At 34.8% G+C, this 16368-nt stretch overlaps 2 protein-coding genes across 3 annotated transcripts; one reads left to right on the forward strand and one right to left on the reverse strand.

Moving 5' to 3' along the window:
* The first annotated feature begins 6624 nt into the window (after window positions 1–6624).
* LOC21393361 (mitogen-activated protein kinase 15) lies at window positions 6625–11699 on the forward strand. Its single transcript, XM_024170134.1, has 10 exons — window positions 6625–7449; window positions 8063–8471; window positions 8581–8708; window positions 8819–8878; window positions 9221–9370; window positions 9510–9665; window positions 9739–9950; window positions 10368–10469; window positions 10581–10744; window positions 10940–11699. The coding sequence occupies exons 1-10, from the start codon at window positions 7426–7428 to the stop codon at window positions 11233–11235; spliced, it is 1701 nt and encodes a 566-aa protein (XP_024025902.1). The 5' UTR covers window positions 6625–7425; the 3' UTR covers window positions 11236–11699.
* A 771-nt stretch (window positions 11700–12470) lies between these two features.
* LOC21393362 (BTB/POZ and MATH domain-containing protein 2) lies at window positions 12471–16266 on the reverse strand. Of its 2 annotated transcripts, none has more exons than XM_024170118.1 (4): window positions 15527–16266; window positions 13947–14295; window positions 13237–13513; window positions 12471–12897 (listed from the first exon to the last, which is right to left on the reverse strand). In XM_024170118.1, the coding sequence occupies exons 1-4, from the start codon at window positions 15973–15975 to the stop codon at window positions 12716–12718; spliced, it is 1257 nt and encodes a 418-aa protein (XP_024025886.1). In that variant the 5' UTR covers window positions 15976–16266; the 3' UTR covers window positions 12471–12715. The 2 variants fall into 2 exon arrangements, with proteins under 2 accessions (XP_024025886.1, XP_010103451.1); XM_010105149.2 differs by having other exon boundaries at window positions 12472–12897; window positions 15545–16266.
* Between the last annotated feature and the right edge of the window lie 102 nt (window positions 16267–16368).

Genomic DNA, 16368 nt, shown 5'->3' on the forward strand with positions numbered 1-16368 from the left:
TGATTATTTAAATTTGAATTTGAACACATCTAGATTTATCCATTTAAACTTATTTGATAAGTTGTTCAATTTAGAATTCAAATTAATTTAAGTTTGACTTAAATTCGAATTTGAATCTAAATTAAAATTGGACTACTGGATAAAGGATAAAATCTCTTCCTTCCCTATCTGAGATTGGCGCCACACATAGGGATAAACCCTAGGAGGGTGGCCGGCCATTAAGTGGATAAGGGGAAGGGATTTTTTGTTCCAAATTCAAAAATTGGAGATAAGGATTTGATTCTATTTTGAAATTTGACTTCTACTCTTTAAATATGAGAAAGATAGAAAATTGTAAAAACAATTTTGAAACATATTTTCAGCCCTAATTGGAGTGGTGGCCGAATTTCTCATAGAGGAAAAAGAGAGCAAAATTTTTCTCCAAAAATTTCACATCGTGCATGCGTTGGTGTTTGTGGAAATTCGAGTGTTTCAAAAACCTATTTTGTCCCACGTGTGCCCACACACACGTCTACGTGGAATCAAGGAATTAACGTGGAAGACTTTGGTATTCTAAACACAAAGCTTGGAGCAAGGACTGTTCGTGGTCAAAAAAATTCAAGTTATCATCCGAGTTGGCTTCCAGGTATTTTTCGGTTGATCCTTGAATGATGTAAATTAATCACATTAATTTATTCGTGCATAAATTAATATAATCTATAGAGTATCTCAAAAGTTTTATGAAAATTTTTGTTATACACGATCCGCTGTTTCCTACCATGTTTCCGCACCCGAATTCGATTCGGGAACCAACACTAAACACCTGGAGGAGGGCCATACCTCGGTTGATTTGGGGGAGGAGGGCCATAAATTCACCGATCAAGAAAAAACCTTCAACAAATTCACGATCAGATCAGGCAAGGAGAAAAGATGAGGAGATCAGATCAAGCGACTTCAACATGAGAAGAGATGAGCTCAGAACAGTGAATGTGGAGAGAAGATGAGAAGGAGATCGGCGATTTCGGAGAAGAGTCGAAGGAAATCCGGTAGAGAAATGAAAACAATAAAAATGAAAATGATAAAAAATTATTTTCAGAAATATGAGATAAAAGAAGAAATAAAAATGGGTGTTCTCAGTTTTGTTTTAGGGAAAATGGGTCACCAAACGGCAATCTTCACAACGTTTCCGTTTTTGCTCTTCAGAAAACGTAAAAACATTTTAAACGGAAACAGACACGCCCTTTATGGTAGGCAAATAAAAATAGCCTTTTAGTATTTTATTCAAATATCTTTGAAAACCACTACTAAAGTAGTAACAAGTTCTTTATATAAAAAAAAAAAAAAATATATATATATATACACATATATAGGGAATTAAGATTTAAATACTTGATGAAGATTAACTATTCTAATTTCTAAAGAAGCTGCAATGATAAAACTTGTGCTATCACATACGACCATGATTATCAAGGGTGGAGGGGGTCCCGCAAGTGAACGGTCAGGATCTTTTGTTATGATGGCTCGGGAAAAGTTTGTGCGCTATCATGATCATGTCAAGGAGGTGGGGTCCACGCGCGTTCCCGTGCATGTGGAAACACGCTTGCTTTTTCCCAAAAAAAAAAAAAAAAAAAGGTCACGTTTGGTTAGACTTTAACGCAAACGCGGCCATTTCGTTTGGCTTTGTCAGCGCATGGGTCACTCTGTTACATCACCGGCACAGGGCGTGGAATTAGCGGTGCTCTAATTATTTATATAATGAAGAAATTATATAAATATCTCCTTAAAAGTACATAAATAAGGTATTTTATCTCTTATTTTTTATTAATAATTTTTTTAGTTAAAAAATTATATTAATAAAATAATATTAATTAAGAATGAGGGTTAAAAATTTTAAATCATGTATTTTTAAAGATAAATTTTATAATTTTCTCTTATATATAATATCTCATGTATATTATAATTTCCTTTTGTAATAGGCTAATCACAAGATTTTCATCTAATTTTAATGTCTCAATTAGTGTCTCATTAATCATATTATACCATATTTAGTAAAAATATTAAACTGCTTTTTAATTAATTATTTTGTATTTATTATGAAATAATGTGACGTGATACGACTGATTAGATTGAACAGAATATCTAAATTCTCGGCTTGCTAACTTTTTTTGCTCATTAGTGCACCCTTTTTTTTGTTTTTGTTTATTTAGTAATAATATTAAACTGTTTTTTAATTAATTATTTTGTATTTATTATGAAATAATATAACGTGATATGACTGATTAGATTAAACAGACTGTCTAAATTCTCGGCTTGCCAACTTTTTTTGCTCATTAATGCACCCTTCTTTTTTGCTTTTGTTTATTACAATTTACAAGTATGCATTTCAAATTTCATATTTTTCACAATCAAAATTAAGGATAATATTTTTTCGCATGGCACTAAAAAAGGGTATTTTAGACCCTTAAAAAAAGGTATTGTAGAGATTGTACAAAGCTTGATTATTTTCTTTTGTCATTTTATTTCCGTTAATAAGTATTGTCTTAGTGATAATATTCTTTTTCATTATAAAAATTAGTTTTTACCAAGCAGTTTAAGATTATCAATTTTGTATTAACCATGTCCAAATAATGCGTGTATGCTACATATTCTTAAGCAATCGCATCATTTGATCTAGCCAACGCAATATATTGATTTCATTGTTTTTTATCATGCAAAGTTGAACATGCTTAAATAGCTAAACAATGCGTCGGATATTATCTTATAACTCAATCAACGTAATTATCACAAAAGACATCTTTTATTATTATTGTTGTTGTTGTTATTTTTGCTAATCAAAAGGCATCTTTTATTTAGTTGTTATAATCACGCCATCACTAATTATGCACGACATATTTTGCTTGCATATGTTTGCACCATGTGACAACTTGGACAAATCAAGTGTTAAAAACCATTATGTTTTGATTATAGAAGTTTGTATTATTGATGGGTTTACTTCACCAGATTAGAGATACTATAAAGATAAAACTTAACTACATTCTTAATTGTTGAGAAAAGTGTATGTGTGTTGTCTCACATGAAAAATGAATGAAGATGTGACATGATTTATATGTATGGAATGACCCAATACCTAATAAGTTAATCTTTTAGGATAAGTTAATCTTTTAGGTCAAGTTGAGATCCTGAATTGTGTTGGGTCAGTTTCACATGCATGTGGAGTCTCCCCAACAAGTAGTATCAGAGCAAGCGATCACACTCACAGTTGCAGGTGCAAATGGTGGAGCATTTGGTGGACTCGTATGATTCCGACTCTCTTTCTCATGCTTGAGTTGGCTCTCATTTGGAGTGTGATGCTTAGATGTGCAGGCTACAAGAAACTTTAGTTTGAGGGGGAGCTCGGTGAACATACACATGAGGGGGAGATTGTTGAGAAAAATACACGTGTGTTGTCCCACGTAGAGAGTGGATAAAGATGTGAAATGATTTATATGCAAGGAAGGACTAAGACCTAATAGATTAACTTTTTAGGTCAAATTAGACTCCTCAAATATGTTGGGTCCATTTCATATGTATGTGGAGTCTCCCAACATTAATTATAATCCTTTAAATATTTGGATAGAATATGCATATGTGTGTGTGTATATATATTGTGTTCTGAGTGCATATTTATAGGTTCTTCTATTCTATGATAATGAAGAGATCCCATGTGCACATGCATAGCAGGGTTACAACTTACAATGAATGGTGAACCAATGGATAAGTACTACTCTTTTGCACCAAACGCTACATTAGTTTAACACTTACGCTGCCCAACATACAACACAATCTGGAGAATTATTCTACAGAAAAAAAAAAAAAAACACTATTGGGAGAATTATGCCAATTCATTTATATGCGTTCCCCTAAAGTCATTGTTGAAAAAAAAAACGACAAAAAAAAAAAAACATACACACATAGTGCCAGCCTATTTGGATCAACCTCAAAAGTCAAAACCATGAATTTTTTTTTTTTACAAGAATATATTATTTATCTATAATACATAATATGTCTATTCACTCCCCTTCATATAAATGTTTCGTGTCTATTTACTAATTTGTGTTTATGATCCCAATTAGGGAGTTTCATAATTAGATTTCAATTAAAATTACGTAAATTTGCATATTATTGTATTTTGATGTGATTATACGATTAGACATTCAAAAGAAATATTACAAGTAGGTATTCGGTATCATTAATAATGTGTTTGGAAGGGTGGAAAATAGAGAGGAAAGAAAATAAATGAAAGATTTTGAAAGGAAAAATAGAATTTTAGGTTGCTCAGTAGAGAGAAAATGAGGAAAGAAGAAAAATGAAAATCTATAGAACCCATCAATTTTTAATCCTTCTAATTTTGAAAAGAAAAGATGAGAAAAAAAATTTAACAAACATATGAGATGTAAAATAACAATTTTAATATTTATTATTCACCATATTTTTATTTTTATTAAAATATTATTATAAAATTTCTTAAATTTAACATTTTTTCACTTTTTTTTTCTACTAAAAACATAAAAAAAAAACTATTTTAATTTTTTTAACTAGATATTTTACTTTTCCTTCATTTTTTTTTCTATCCATCCTACAAATATAAGATAAAAGCCCCTCCAGTAAATATTTTTCGTACAAAACTTTTTATCGATTTTTGACGCCCGTTTGGTTGGCGGATTTGTTTTCTGATTTGAATCATGGTTCATGGTTCGCTACAGTATTTTCTCTCACAAAAAACACACGTAAATAAAAAATGATTCTAATCCATGAACCAAACGGACTTAGTGATTTGACATATTTGAGAAGATATAAATTTTAGTGCCACTAGAGTATAGACCATAGAATACAAAATGCTAGCGTAAAAGTTAACGTCTAATGGCCTCCTAGTAAAAAAACAAAAACAAAACAAAACAAAAAAAACAAAAGAAAAACAAAAAAGTTCAATAGATGTCTCAAGAGCATATCCAAAACTTTTATATAATCTTTAATTTGCATTGTGAGTATTAGGGATATCATTTTTTTCCCCTCTTTTGCTTCCGCGCGATCCGTCCGTCATAGGGCTGGAATGGATGAACGGGGGTTTGGACAAGAATGGGTACAATTTATTATTCAGAATTATACACATGAATTAGTATTAAAAATATGGTTTGTATTAACTGAAATCTTAATGTTATGTATTTTGTTGAATTTTTCTTTGTTTCGTGAAAATATTAATAGGAATTAGGACGGGTAAAAGAAAGACCGGAAAAGGTTCTTCATCAAGAATTCTCCGACTCTTTCATCGCTTCTCCTTTAAAGGCACATGGATGATTTTGGGGGTTAGAAATGGAATATAAGGGTGCATTTGGAACTCGTTCTAAAATGATTTTATTTTTTTGTATGAAAATAAAAATGAAAACGTTTTTAATTTCAAACAGAAATCATTTTTAAAAATGCGTTTAATAGTTTATCAAGATATTATTTCAGTGTAAAAAAACCCATTAATGTCTCTTTTTCTATTTCTCTCTGCTCAAGAGAGGAGAATGAAAACAAAAAATGAAAAACAACTAAAAGTCGTTTTTCATTTCTCTCTCGTTTTATACTAAACCAAAAAAACGTTTTCATTCTTATTTTTTATCTTTATTGCGTCAAATGCCGTTTTAAAAACATTTTCATTTTCTCTTTCTCGAAAAGCGTAAAAAATAAAAACATGATCAATTCTAAATACGACCAAGAATATTCTCCGATTTCATTCCGCCTGTAGCCATCCCTAATTAGTGTTAGTATTATTTGCCGTTAGTGTTAGTTACCACAAATAGTGTAATGCCATTCGATTTGTCTTGAAAAAATTTTGATAGATGGAAGATTTATTAAGTTTTATATAAAGCATCCGATACAAGGCCTCATTCACTTCGCGGATTCGAGTTTTCAATTTGAGCTGGGATGTGACATTTTCTGAGAGCTTTTTATTATAGCAGAAAAAGTTAGATGTGATATTTTCTGAGAGTTTTTTACTGTAAAAATTTAAAATTGAAAACTCGAATCGGTGAAATGAATGATGATCTAAATTACTGATTTAATATTTATTAGTGTTTGGTGCTTTGTTTCATCTCCTAACACCTTTTTTACTACACTTATAAATAATTGTAGTTAGCCGCTCTTCTCCACACTTTTTGGCATAAAAAACTTACCTCTAGTGTGTCTTTAGTCCCATTCAACCCCTCAAGTAGAATTTATGTTAAAAACGGATCGGGAAAAAAAGGGTAATGGTCACAATTTTTCCTGTTATAATTTTTGTTCAAAACAAATAGAGATAGACGACGTAACCATACTTGACTCTCTTTTTTTGTTTGTTTTTAGCAGAAATTCTAACAAAAAATCCTTTAAGAAAATTCTAACAAAAAGTGTCAACTGAGATTAATCAAAAAGAATAGATTGTAAGAGTTTTTAAAATTTAAGGACGACCTAAAAATGATTCTAACATTCAGGGCGCACATGAAATTAACTCAAAAAAAAAAAAGACAACGAAATTACGATTGAGTGGCAGAGAAGTCATTTCATAAATTAACCCCACTTAAAATTAATTAATTTTTTTAAATAACTAATAAATAACAAACAATTTTCGTCCATTCTCTCTCTCTCTCTCTCTCTCTCTCTTTCTGTTCTTTTTTCTGTGGTAGTGTCTGCTCCAAACCTCAAAGTATCCAACTTCAAGTACACCGTCCGTCCTGGATTCTCTCTCTCCTCTCTCTTTCTCTCTCTAACTCAGATCCAAATGCACTTTCGTCCATAATCTTCTACATTCCAATCTCAATTTATCCTCTCTTGAATTCCCAACTTCAGCTAAAAAAAAAAAAAGAACAAGAAAAAGAATCAGTTCTTTTTCTTGTCTGTTCTTTCCTCCGGAAACTTTAAAGTTCCTCGCATGTTTTTATAATATAACTATAAATAATAACATTTCTCATCTACTTTACTTTACTTTACACGTTTGTTCGCAATAATTCGTTAGAGATTATCGCCTTCTTAAATCCTCCGAAAGCAAGTTAAAAAAAAATCTTCTGTTTCCAGCTAAATTAGATTTTGGGACTTCCGTCAAAATTTCTTCCAAGGCGGAGAAACATAAAATCGGGTGTTTCTCTTTACCGAAGCGAGATTCTTCATTCAACCAAAAGGGTGTCCTTTTAGTCCCCAAAACTCTATTGGGTCTTTTCATTTTAGCCCAAGTCCGGATTTTTTTTCTTCTTCGTTTTTATAGGGTTTTGAGGCTTGTTTTGGTGATCATAGCTTGGTGATCTAGACGTGTTTAGTCTTGTTTGATCTTCTTGAGGTGATTTGGGCATCTGGGTCATTGGGTTTCAGTTGTGTTTGGCTTTGGATTTTGTGCTAGATGCACTTATTTGTTTATCGCTTTGAAGAGTTTTTGATGCTTTGTTGCTAAGAAAGATGCAGCCTGATGACAGAAGAAAGGTGATTTGATTTAAAAATTCTTTTTTCTTTTCCTTTTTATGTGTGTGTTTATTTGCTAGTGCCTTTTTATTGTTTAAGCTTTGAACTAAATGAAGTTGGTGTTTAATATTCATAAAGTGTTTTGGTACTTGTTTAGATCTCTTTTGTTAGAGCAGATTTTGAAGTTAGCGTATAAATTTTTTTTTTTAAAATATTTTTTGGGCCGTTTGTATTGGAATTTTCTCCATGGTTTTAGTAGGATTTCTTCATTATGATTGCCATATGGCTATGTCTAATACACTCTGGCGAAGGTCCCACTTATAATGCTCTTGGATTGTGAATGAGAAGAATCTGGTCTTTGTTGATCTAGGAAGTGAAAGTGAAACATCTCATCTTAGTAGATAAGTGGGATAATATTTAAAGTGGTTTGACCGGTTAAGTTGGAATCTATCCAATCCGCGTTAACTATTTTTTTAATGTGGAGTTTAAATCATATACTTTTAGTTATCATAATCACAATTTTCTCTTTTCCTTATTGACTTGGTGGTTATCCACTTGCTTCTTTGGATCGTTTACATTTCCATGATGAGATCATCTTGTTGATTAGAAGACATTTTCTGTGACAATGATGCAGTCAACTGCAGAAGTCGATTTTTTCACCGAATATGGCGAGGGGATCAGATATAGGATAGAGGAAGTTATTGGCAAAGGAAGCTATGGTGTTGTTTGCTCTGCGTATGATACACATACAGGAGAAAAGGTTGCTATTAAGAAAATCAACGATATCTTCGAGCATGTCTCGGACGCGACTCGCATCCTTCGTGAGATTAAACTTCTTCGACTCCTTCGTCATCCCGACATTGTGGAGATCAAGCACATCTTGTTACCACCTTCCAGAAGGGAATTCAAAGACATCTATGTTGTTTTTGAGCTTATGGAATCTGATTTGCACCAGGTCATCAAAGCGAATGATGATTTGACACCGGAACATTACCAGTTCTTTCTTTATCAGCTTCTTCGAGGTCTTAAATATATACACACAGGTGAGAGTCTCACGCTGGGGTCTTTATCTAATGTCCAAAAAATTGAACCTCTGAGTGGATCTTGATATAGAAATCCAGTTCTAATTTTCATGTTCTAATGTACTTGTAGCAAATGTCTTTCACCGAGATCTGAAACCCAAGAATATCTTGGCAAATGCTGACTGCAAACTGAAGATCTGTGACTTTGGTCTTGCAAGAGTAGCTTTTAACGATACCCCTACAGCTATATTTTGGACAGTGAGTTTCTTCTTAATCTAATAACTAAAAAGTCAACCTGATTTACATGTGATTAAGATATTTTAGAATGTGTTGTGTGAATTGATTATTTCACTTTCTCATATTCACAGGACTATGTAGCAACAAGATGGTACAGGGCTCCTGAATTGTGTGGATCATTCTTCTCAAAGGTACATAAACTTTTACTTCTTTTCACCCGTTTGGAAGTAGTTTTTTTCTCTCCTTTTATGAATGTTTAGACAAAATGAAAGGTTGATTTTCCACCAAAATCATCCTACACATTTTACTTCATGAAGACTACTAGGTTTATTTTTCTGTGGCTGTGGAATAGAATAATCTAAACATAAGTATGACTTATTGTTGTATAGGTGTCATTGGTGATACATTTGTTCTCATATCAGACGCAGATTCAGCCTCTTGGCTCGATCTTGTCCTTTTCTCCTTTTCCTCATTTTTGTGAACATAGAAAAAGTAAAATTCATTACTAAGAATATTCCTTTATCCATTTTCAGTATACACCAGCAATAGACATATGGAGCATTGGGTGTATCTTTGCAGAGCTTTTGACCGGAAAGGCTCTTTTTCCTGGCAAGAATGTTGTCCATCAACTGGATCTAATGACTGATATGTTGGGAACACCATCTGCTGAAGCCATTGCCAGGGTCTGTTTCTTGTGATGCCTATATTATCATACAACGGATATGGTGCTTTTAGTTTTTTCCTTTATGTTCGGCTATAATCCATCGAGTGTGGAACTGTTTCCATCATATTGGTAGTGAAGTTTTAATTTTATTTAAATAGGTAAGGAATGAGAAAGCCCGACGATATTTGAGCAGCATGCGGAAGAAGAAGCCAATTCCTTTCTCCCAAAAATTCCCAAATGCAGACCCCCTTGCACTTCGTTTATTAGAAAGAATGTTGGCATTTGAACCAAAAGATCGGCCTTCTGCCGAAGAGGTATGTTTTATGTGAAGCAGGTTTAGTTCAAATCATGTATATTGTTTTTTGACGCAATTTTTTCTGCTTTTAGGCCCTTGCAGATCCCTATTTTAAGGGGTTGGCAAAGGTTGAGAGGGAGCCTTCTGCACAACCGGTCACAAAGATGGAATTTGAATTCGAGAGGCGAAGAATAACAAAGGAAGATGTGCGAGAGCTGATTTATCGTGAGATCCTTGAGTACCATCCAAAGATGTTGAAGGAGTACTTGGAAGGATCTGAGCCAACGGGCTTCATGTATCCAAGGTATTCACATCCTAAATTTGACATTGTTAGTTTCTCCCTTTCTTGTATGACATGGTATCCATATATTGCTGTGGCAAGCACATTTTCTCATGTTGATATCTTATGCTCTATATGAGAGAGTCCATTCCTTGTTCAACTTGCAGCACAATATTCTATTCTGGCTTTATTGACTTATTCAAAGACCCTTTGTGCTGCTAATCTGATTTCTGAAGGGAACAGCTCCATTACATTTTTTTAAAAAAATTTTAATCGAGTTTTGCTCCAATCCAGTGAGTAGTGAAGCCAACAAAAATTTGTTGGGGATGTCATTGAATTTTATTTCTGTGCGGAGAAAGGGTTTACAAATGAAGTTTCACTAACATATGTAATTGCCTATCGCAAGAAATTACACTTCATTCAAAACTCTTTTGTATACAGTGCTGTTGACCATTTTAAAAAGCAATTTGCTTTTCTGGAGGAGCACTATGGGAAGGGCTCAAATGTTGCTCCACCTGAGAGACAACACGCATCACTACCAAGGTTTGATTTCTGTAAAGCTATTGCAGTTTGTGCTCAGCAGCAGTGCATCATCGGTTTCGCGCTGCTCTTGATCCATTTTTGACATTGTTGGTGTCCTAAATTTGCATGTAGGCCGTGCGTGTTATATTCGGATAACAACTCAGTACAAACCTCAGCTGAAGTCACAGACGACCTCTCAAAATGTTGCATCAAAGAAGTGGAGAAGCCACAAGTAGACCGGAGTTGTGGAATTCCTATGACTAGGCTTCCAATTCAAGTTCCTCAAAACATCCAAGGTCTCTATTGTTTCCTTTCTTTCTTATCTCCTCCAATCGTTTTTCTTAGATTTCCTTTCCTTCTAACTCAGTTTCATTCTCTGGCCAAACAATCTCGCTGTTTTTCTCAATTTTCCCTTGAAGCACCCCTTAGTTTAGCCACGTTCTGGTGTACCCATTTGACAAATTATATCTTATTTTCTTATTTGGGTGCAGGAGGAGCCGCAAGGCCTGGAAAAGTTGTTGGTTCGGTATTACGTTACAACAACTGCGGTGCAGCCGCAGCAGCAGAGGCTCTTGAACAACGGAGGGCTTCCAGGAATCCATCGGTTCCAAATCAATACACCGAGACCGGGGTTTCATATCCTAGAAGAAACCCACCCGTCTGTAAAAATGAAAGGGGGGAAGACCAAGGGGTTGAAGGTTCCAATGGGATGCGACAAAAGCCGCAATATGTCATGGCAAGGAAAGTTGCTGCTGCGCATGGCGGATCTGGAAGTCAATGGTACTGAGTACTGAGTACTAACTTGGTGAAGAATTTCATTCTCCTAGACATTACACATTGCCTATGATAAGAAAATGAACAAGAGCCTAGCCAGAGATCTGTCACACGCGTGAACCAATTAACCATCGAAATTATGATTCCATCAAATTCCGTGACATCGATGGAGATACTCGAGGCTGTGACCCCGTTGGAGGTTTAGCTACAAGCTGTATTCTGTATTACTAATTCTAAGCGTAAGAAAAGGATTTATTGAATCCTTCGTCATAAACCAGATCCATACAAACGGGAGGGGGAAAGGCTAGACTGTCCATGACTTGCCAAGTTATTTCCATTTCCTTGACATTCTTTGCAAATTAACTCAAGTTATTTTTTGTTTCTTTTATCTTTTCTTGGTCATAACATCAGTGGTAGTATCTGTTTACCATGTTATCTTTTACTTTTAAAAAATAAGAACCTCTTCATTTTCCTTTTTGCTTGGAAATCTACCATGATCTTTAACTCATGATTTACCAAACTAACTCTCGGACTTGAAGTAATAAACTCTTGCTCCCTTCAACTGAAGAGATGAAATGAACCTTGTAAACAAAAATATTGTAATAAAAAACTTGAGTTGTGATTTGCATGAGTTGATTCAAATTGCGAAAAGAACAGTTCTTTATTCACTTCCATTGCATTGGAAGTATTTGTAATTAAAAAAAAAAAAAATACTTTAACGATAATAATTAGATGGTCCTATGTAGACAAAATAGCAGCAACTCATAAATGCAACTAATATTTGAATGAAATACAAGCCACGATTGCAGAGCTATGTATTTTTGGTCTTGGTAATTAAACATGACGTGCTATCAATTTAGAGAGTTATATGTTTAAAGCCTCATTAATTTCACTGATTCGAGTTTTTAGTTTTAAATTTTTACAATTAAAAACTCTCAAAAAATATCATATCTAACTTTTCTACTACAACGAAAAACTATTAAAAAATATCACATCTTAATTCGAATTGAAAACTCAAATCCGCAAAATGAACGAAACTTAAATCACAACTCAAGTCTCAAGTGTATGAGAGAATAAACACTATAATAAAAAAGTTAAATTTGAATTTTTATGAAAGAAAATATTGTAGTAATAAAACTTAACATTTGAATTTTTATGAAAAAAATATTATAGTAATAAAACTTAAATTGTGACTTGAGTGAAAAGTGAAACAGGGAATGAAGGCAAACATAGAAGTCATTAACTACAATGAATGATCAAAGTCTAACAGCATAAACTGCACACAAATTTACGGAGAAAAAGAAGATTCACAGCTTAATACAAAGCAAAACAATACTTCACAATTAAAAAGAAAAAAAATACTGGAAACCCATACAAACCACCTTTCTTTCCACATGAATTAGTCAGTTAGTAGAATGAAAAATGTCTAGATCCTAGTGCGCTCTCTTTTATTATGGGCGAGTGCGACTGATGCCATTGTGTCTCACAATCAATCAATACAATCTTGGCTTCACCCGCCTCCTGTTAACATCGCTGCCGTCTAACAAAGTTACCTTGCCGTACCCACTGGCAATGACAGAATGCTCCCCAATCCTTGCGACATATTGGAGCAGCTCAGTAAGGGCAGAAGGGCAACTCTCCTTCAAGTATTGAAAGCCCTCTGTTTCCATCACAGCTGAAAGTAAACCAGAAACCACGTCATTTACTGCGAAGTTATTTCCCCACGAGTGAAAACAGAGTAGAATAGGAAGAAAAATATAGAAAGACGGAAGGAATGGTTAGAAATAGAGAAATATTTTAAGGAACCGGCATTCTTAGAGAACTGACTGCTTCAACTATCCGTGTGTGTGTGTAACAAACACAGAACTTCACATATGCTACAATACTAAATCAACATAGATAGCACCTTACGTACAATTGGCTTTCTATAATACAGAGTGCTTCTTGCCATTTCATAGAAACAGCCTTTCCCAAACTATTAGTAAAAGAGCATATTGGTCTAGAAAACTCGCACCTTTTAAATTTTCAGGCAACGCGATGAATTTAAGACACGCGTCTTTCAACTGGAAACAGTGGTGTTGCTCTGCCAAGGCTAATGTTGTTGCAACAGTGTTTATTGAAATATCCTCACTAAGTTTACCCTCACAGAGCAATCTGAGCCTCTCAAGGGCATATCGGTCTGATGCTGCAAGGAGATGCTGAGCCATCATTGTAGATGCGCATTTTGAGTTCATACCCACAAGCTCTTGCATGTCTGGAAGGGAATCCCAGTATATATAATGAAGTAATGCCTGTGAATAGTAGACCATGGAGAAAGTAGAAGATACATCAGAGCAGTCTTACTAATTCACCAAGATTGAAAAACTGAATGAACTTTCAGCAAGAGATTTCTTTTGCTAATAATGGTAGTAACAAGGCATCAACCATGATGCACTGAAATCTCATGCTCCTTAATATTGAGAACCAACAGGGAAGTTACAGGAATGATAGAAGCAGGGATAATTTGAAATGCCAACAAAATGAACCCTCTCTTTCTTCTAGTCCAGATCATAAATGTGGCTAAGGATAGTATGAATACAATTTTCCGCAAAACACAAATAAAACTTACGCTATAAGAAAATGTTAAAACAAGACAAACTAAACAGATAACTCATATTATTTGTGTGAGTGCACACTATAACAATAAGAACATATATGTATATGGAGAGAGATACAATAAAGAACCTTAAACACCGGAGCCTCCATGTCTTCTATTTTTATGCACCGAGTGTTTTTATCCTTCAATGGACCAAAAAGTTGTGCTCTGAATACTGGTGAGCGCGCTGCAAGCACCAACTTGTGAGCAGCAAATACTTCTCCATCAACTTCAAAACTCACATCACTTCCCTTTCCACTTTCTAGAATCTTTCCAAAATCGTTACTGATATTTGATGATGGCACTGTAACGGAGTATATCTTAGGTCCCTCTGTATTTGACCTGACAACCCCAACACAACATTTGATGGAAAGACAATCATCCTTGAGGTAGTCTGATGTCTCCAGAACACTTCTCTTAAAGAAGCGTTTATAACCCCTAGATCATTCAGTAACAATTAATGTTCAATTACATTACGTAACGACCTCTCAAAACATAAACACAAGAAAACAGCTACCTCTATTATGTGATGACAAGACAAATGACAAAATTTCAGAGTCCAAAAGAAGAACCTTTACTATTGATCCCACTAAATAATGCAACCTGAGGCTTCGGAAGCTCACAACTGAATTCATTTATTTTTGTTTTCCAAAGACAAGAATAGAACAATTATACTTGTTTAGACCATAATGGCAATAGAAACAACATATTCCATGAGATTTCTCTCCCGATATATAATGCAATATAAGGCATTGACAGGTCATGAAAATATGTAGTACAGTTCATAACCATACAAAGTACATAAACAAAAAATGACGTCTCCAAATTCCAAACCCAAAAATTAAAGTTTTCAACCTGGAAACTCTGAACTACTAAGCCAAACAAATAAAGATCAGCGCAATAGTCAATCCCCTAGCTTATCAATATAACATATTCCAATTCCATGAAATTTGTCCCGCTAATAATGTAACATTAGGGACTGATAGGTCAAAAAGATACCAGAGAGCATATCCATTCAAAACGCACAAACAAGAAAACAAAACACTGAATTCCAAATACAAATAAAACTTTTCAACCAAGAAACCTCTACAATACTAAACCCATCAAAATAAACATCACTACACTATCCAATTTTCTATCTTGACAAGAAACTCTACCTTCAAAAGAATATACCTTCTACAAATCAAAATTAAACAAACAAAAGGGAACTTCCAAAAACTCAATTCCAATCCCGAAAATAAAACCTTTCATCACCATAGAAACTCCGTAGTAAACACCCATCAAATAAACATCACTGCACTATCCAATTTCTTATCCTGACAACTTTCTCTACCTTCAAAAGAATATATCTTCTACAAATGAAAAAATATTGAACAAATTTCCAAATCCAATTTCCAACTCCAAATTCAACGCATTTCATCACCCTATAAACTCTAAACCGCTAAAAAAAAAAAAACCATCAAAATAAACATCAAAGCACAATCCAATTTCCCATCAAATTAACAAACAAGTGAGAACTTCCAAAACTCCAAATTCCAATTCCAAAATTCCTGAACTACTAAAAACCCATCAATTAAACATCACTGCACTATCCAATCCCCCAAATTCAAAACTCTCTATACCTTCAACAAGACAAATTAAAACGAATTTCCAACAAACAAAAACTCACAAAATAAGCAACACGCACCACATGCTTCCTCGGTACTTGAGCGTGTACGGACCGCTCTCGAGCGCTCGGTCGAAGTGGCTATGGACCTTGTGCCTCCCTCGGTCGCTCTGGTCCAAGAGCGTCAGCTCGAACAAAGCCCGAACGTCGGTGCCGTCGCTGGCGAGCGCGATGAAGAGCGAGACGTAGGTGGCGTTGTCCTCCGGGCTCTTACCGTCGGGATAGAAGTAAATCGCCCACTCGTAGCCGCCGACCATGAACGTATCGGAAGCTATGTATTTCCCGATCCCCATGCCCTTGGCGAGCGAGAACCCGCTGATCCTAAACTCGTGGGACCCATTCACCGTCTCGGTGCGCGACGTCGATGCCGTCGTCACCGGCGAGGAACCGGAGGAGGAATGGAGGAGGGAGATGGATTTGGGGGCTTCTCTCCGCCCCTTGATTGTGCCCATCCACGACCGAGAATTCGAACAATAATTCTTCTAGGGTTTGATAAAGATTTGGGTTGAATTTTGGGGTGCGAAATTGAACGGCGGAACAATTGGGGAAAAGGGTTTGGGAATTGGGGATGCTGAAAATTGGGAATGGAAGAATTTGGAATTGGATTTGTTTGAGATGGGAGATTGGGAAAATTGATGAAACGAGGGTTTCTGAGGGAAGAGGGAAATTGGGGGTTTTTTGATTCCGAGAAAGGGAAGGGAAATGTGAATGGTTGCAACGGTGGTGTGCTGTTTTTTTTTATGTTCTTGTCTGATTAATTCTGTTTGGAAAGACAGAAATGACCCCGTCCTTTTCAATACAACATGCATGTATACATATAAACGTTAATGTTAATATTAATTAGC

The sequence above is a fragment of the Morus notabilis genome, unplaced genomic scaffold (genome assembly GCF_000414095.1).
Source record: "Morus notabilis unplaced genomic scaffold, ASM41409v2 Scaffold605, whole genome shotgun sequence".
Classification (NCBI taxonomy): Eukaryota; Viridiplantae; Streptophyta; class Magnoliopsida; order Rosales; family Moraceae; genus Morus; species Morus notabilis.

Bases quoted from the DNA above. Each gene is read 5' to 3' on its own strand.
- LOC21393361 (XM_024170134.1), top strand. From the start codon at position 7,426: ATGCAGCCTGATGACAGAAGAAAG. The intron at 8,472-8,580 runs GTGAGAGTCTCA...ATGTACTTGTAG, and splicing joins TCTTAAATATATACACACAG to CAAATGTCTTTCACCGAGAT. The intron at 9,371-9,509 runs GTCTGTTTCTTG...TTATTTAAATAG, and splicing joins CTGCTGAAGCCATTGCCAGG to GTAAGGAATGAGAAAGCCCG.
- LOC21393362 (XM_024170118.1), bottom strand. From the start codon at position 15,975: ATGGGCACAATCAAGGGGCGGAGAGAAGCCCCCAAATCCATCTCCCTC. The intron at 14,296-15,526 runs GTGAGTTTTTGT...TGAATGATCTAG, and splicing joins TGGTGCGTGTTGCTTATTTT to GGGTTATAAACGCTTCTTTA. The intron at 12,898-13,236 runs GTGCGAGTTTTC...GTTTACTTTCAG, and splicing joins GTTGCCTGAAAATTTAAAAG to CTGTGATGGAAACAGAGGGC.